At 40.7% G+C, this 4,370-nt stretch overlaps 1 gene segment (V, D, J or C); it reads left to right on the forward strand.

Moving 5' to 3' along the window:
* Window positions 1–243: 243 nt before the first annotated feature.
* LOC119884495 lies at window positions 244–3,158 on the forward strand. The segment is given in 3 exon segments: window positions 244–774; window positions 865–1,168; window positions 3,146–3,158. Coding segments are annotated over 3 exon segments (435 nt in total).
* The last annotated feature ends 1,212 nt before the right edge of the window (window positions 3,159–4,370 follow it).

The raw sequence follows: 4,370 nt of genomic DNA on the forward strand, positions 1-4,370 counted from the left end.
ACTTTCACATCCAGACAAGGATGGACAAACACCTTAATGTTTCACTCCAAAGCCTGAGTCATGACCAGTTTCACACCAGTGTTTGGAGACAGAATAAGCTCCATGTTTGCACAGACTGCCTTCATTTGTTAGAGGGGGAGATGTCCAACCATAATTAACACAAACATCTCTGCTTTCACTGTCAGTAATGCGGCAGCTCCAGAGATCGAAGCACTAAATCAGCCCTTGGAAGAGTCTAGAAAGGACGTGACTGCCCCATTGTGGGAGTGAGGGAGTGTTTGCTGAAGCCTCTACTTTCACTGTGGTAAACTGGTGGTAGCAGCTCTTAACCATTCGCTCTCAGTGGAACATCCTGTTTGAAATGGTCGACACCACCGAGCTGGTTTTGGAGATCCTTATGTGTTCTGAACTGCTTCATATTTTAGCCCTTTATCTGGAGAAGCTGTGGACAGGCTGGCAAACTGACAGGCCTTTAATATGATGCTGATACCATATTAAAAACATTCACTAATTGATCCTAATTGTCACACTAGGAAAGGAGAGAGTGAGGAAAATGTGTTGAGTGTAAAGTTGTCAGTCGGGGAATAACACAGGGCTGTGAATGAGCCCCGTCACTGTGATCAGGCTCCTCCTTCTAATCCACCAACTTAGTGTTGATGAAGACTAAACAGAGAGATCACAGCCTTCTTTATACTTGCTGGAGCTCACAGTTCCTCAACACTGCAGATATGACGCCTCTGTTCATCTCAGTGTTGCTGGCTGCTGTGTGCCTTGGTATGAACACAACTCTGGTTCTCTGATATCAATCCAACATTGACATGATTCTTTAACAGCACACTGATACTGTTTGTTGCTGTTTTACAGAATGCAGAGCACAAAAAGACAACGTGCTGCAACCAGAAGGAGACGTGACTGCTGCTGAAGGAGAGCCAGTAACACTTGGCTGTCTATATAACAGCAGTTCAACAAATGATTATCTCTTCTGGTACAAACAGGATGGAAACAACAGCCCTGAATTCATACTGAGCCGCTTTCAACGGGATGAAGGGAAAACAGCAGACAAGTACAAGGAGAGATTTTCATCCACACTGGATTCCACCTCAAGATCAGTTCCTCTGAAGATCCAGAAGCTTCAGCTGTCTGACTCTGCTGTGTACTACTGTGCTCTGCAGCCCACAGTGACAGGAAACACCAAAACTCTGTACAAAAACCTTTGGAGCAAAGACAACAGAATACTCCACAACGTCCACTAGAGGGAGTCACACACTGTTAAACTTCAGTGTGATGATGAAGTCTGGATTTGTTTCAACTTGCAGAATTTCAGTCTTAGTATTATTGGATCTCAGTGCTGCATTCGACACAGTCGACCACAACATATTACTAGACACACTTGAAAACTGGGTTGGAGTTTCTGGCACAGTACTAAACTGGTTTGAATCCTACTTAAAGGACAGGGACTACTTTGTGTCTATAGGTAATCACACATCTGAGCTGACAAAAATGACGTGGAGTTCCCCAAGGCTCCATTTTGGGACCTCTTTTTTTTTTAACATTTACATGCTTCCACTGGCTCAGATTATGAAAAACAACAAAATATGTTACCATAATTATGCAGATGACACACAGATTTACATAACCATTTCACCAGGGGACTATGATCCCATACAAGTGCTGAATAACTGTATTGAGCAGGTCAACGATTGGATGTGCCAGAATTTCCTTTTAATTAAACAAGGATAAAACTGAAGTTATTATTTTTGGAGCCAGGGAGGAACGATTGAAAATTAGTGCTCGACTTCAATCTGTAATGTTAAGAACCACAAATCAAGCCAGAAATCTTGGTGTAGTCATGGCGTCAGACCTGAATTTGAGGAGCCACATTAAGACAATGACAAAGTCAGCATACTATCACCTTAAGAATATATCAAGGATTAAAGGACTTATGTCTCAGCAGGACCTGGAAAAACTTATCCATGCATTTATCTTCAGTCGACTCGACTACTGTAACAGTGTCCTTACAGGCTCCCTAAGAAATCCATCAGACAGCTGCAGCTGATTCAGAACGCTGCTGCTCGAGTCCTCACTAAGACCAAAAAGGTGGATCACATCACTCCTGTTCTGAGGTCTTTATGTCAAAGAATTGATTTCAAAATCCTGCTGTTAGTTTAAAAAGCACTAAATGGTTTAGAAAAAAAAAATACATTTCTGATCTTCTGCTTCGTTATGAACCATCCAGACCTCTCAGGTCGTCTGGGATCAGGTCTGCTTTCTGTCCCCAGAGTCAAAACTAAACAAGGACACGCAGCGTTCAGTTATTATGCTCCGTATATCTGGAACAAACTCCCAGATAACTGCAGGTCTGCTGAAACAGTCAGTTCTTTTAAATTAAGACTGAAAACTTTTCTTTTTAACAGTGCTTTTAATTAAATATTTACACAGTGAGAAATGAGTAGGTAATTGAGTGAAAAGATAATGGGAGTGAGATTGAACAGAGTGAAGGAAGTGGTCTTAAATCTCTTGATTTGCAGGAATCTCTGTCCACCTGTAAATGCGCAGGTGGGTCCAGAGTATAACTGGATCAAAGCGGCCTGCGGACAGACATGTCCTGGTTTCTCTGTAGTGTCCGAGGGTTTTTGGAGTTTCAGTGGACCCAAAGATTGCTATGGACCCGAGTACAGACTAGCTAGAGAGAGTAGACTAAGTGTACTTCTCCGTTTATTCTCGTTTCAAAATAATTGTAACTCAATTATTTGCTCAACCCCTCAGCCTGTCTTTATTTTCCATTTAACTATTTTAACCCTGATTGTACACTGCACTGTAACTTTTATATTTTATGTTGCTTTTAAACTTTTTTACATTTCCCTGTTGCTTTTATGTTTTATGGAAAGCACTTTGAATTGCCTTGTTGAAATGTGCTATACAAATAAACTTACCTTGCCTTGCACAAATGTATGTAACACTGTCAATATACTGTATGTACTGTTATACTTCAGTATTGGAGAAAAACATTTACGCAGTTTGAATGAAGTATGTCCATAAACTGGTTGGCATCACAGACTGAGGTCTTCATTACTTTTGTTCTTATCTTTAGAACAGAAGTTTCTCTGTTGTTCTCTCGGCTGTGATTTCTTGTGGTGTCCCACAGGGTTCAATCCTAGAGCCTCTCATATAAATTTACATCTTAAATCACTTTATTTTTAAAGACAACTTCGAGTTCCATGATGATGACTGCAGCATCACTGTCATTTCTAAAGCTTCCATCAGCCTGAATGGAAACAGAGCACAGCAAGAGGAGGAGCTCCACAACTGAATATGAAAGGCTTCATGTTGGAAGTGAAGAGCTGCTGTGTTCTCTCTATTGTTCATTCAGTACAAGTGGAAATGATGCAGCTCTGCTTAGTTTGGATGATCATCTTCATGTTTCACACTGGTAAGAAATCAAACAGGTAAAAGGAGATGTAGACATGAAAATAAATTTTGAATGTTTTAACATTTTCTGCTAAAATAGACAAATGTCAGAGTGAAATCTATCTTTGTCTTTTTCAGGATCCTCTGAGGATTTAGTGAAACCATTTAAAGATGTAATGCTGGCTTTGGAAGGAGACTCTGTGACTCTCTCCTGCAACTATTCAGGCTCTGTACAAAACCTCTACTGGTATCAACAGAAGTCCAGTTCATCTCCACAGTTTTTCCTCGCAGAATATTCAAAGAAAGCAGGGTTTTCTTACAAACATGACAAAACAGCAAAGGAGTTTCATCTGCAGATCTCCTCTGCTGCAGTGACAGACTCTGCTGTGTACTACTGTGCTGTGAGGCCCACAGTGACAGGAAACACCAAAACTCTGTACAAAAACCTTTGGAGCAAAGACAACAGAATACTCCACAACGTCCACTAGAGGAGTCACACTGTGTAAACTTCAGTTGTATGTTATCATATCGTCTGGATTCTTTGCACTGATGATAAAAACTTGAAGAAAATGAGGCATAAATGATCAAGACAATGAAGGAGAGTGATGTTAACTATGTAGATAAATTATTGTTTACATCAATATTCCTTTGAGCTCCAGAATTTATTGCTGCTGGACTAGTTTGAAGTTTCAGTGGCATCTTTTCTCTTCTGTGGTCTGATTCTGATTGGCCACTAGATGACACTGTAGCTGCTGTTAATCCAAGCTGAGCCACATTATCAAGTAGGCGGTGCACTACTTCTGCACTGTGTTCAACCATTCTGTCAATAATAACTGCTGCTGTGAAGAGAACAATTCTCAGACTGAATGTTGAACATCAGCTAGTTTCTCCTGTTGATTTAAACCTTGTTGTAGAGATGGAACATTGGCTGGGGATTATTCTGCTGCTCTTTTCTTTGGTAA

Source organism: Micropterus salmoides, unplaced genomic scaffold, assembly GCF_014851395.1.
Source record: "Micropterus salmoides isolate LMB-PRFRI ecotype aquatic unplaced genomic scaffold, ASM1485139v1 Ms_hic_scaffold_3499, whole genome shotgun sequence".
NCBI lineage: Eukaryota > Metazoa > Chordata > Actinopteri > Centrarchiformes > Centrarchidae > Micropterus > Micropterus salmoides.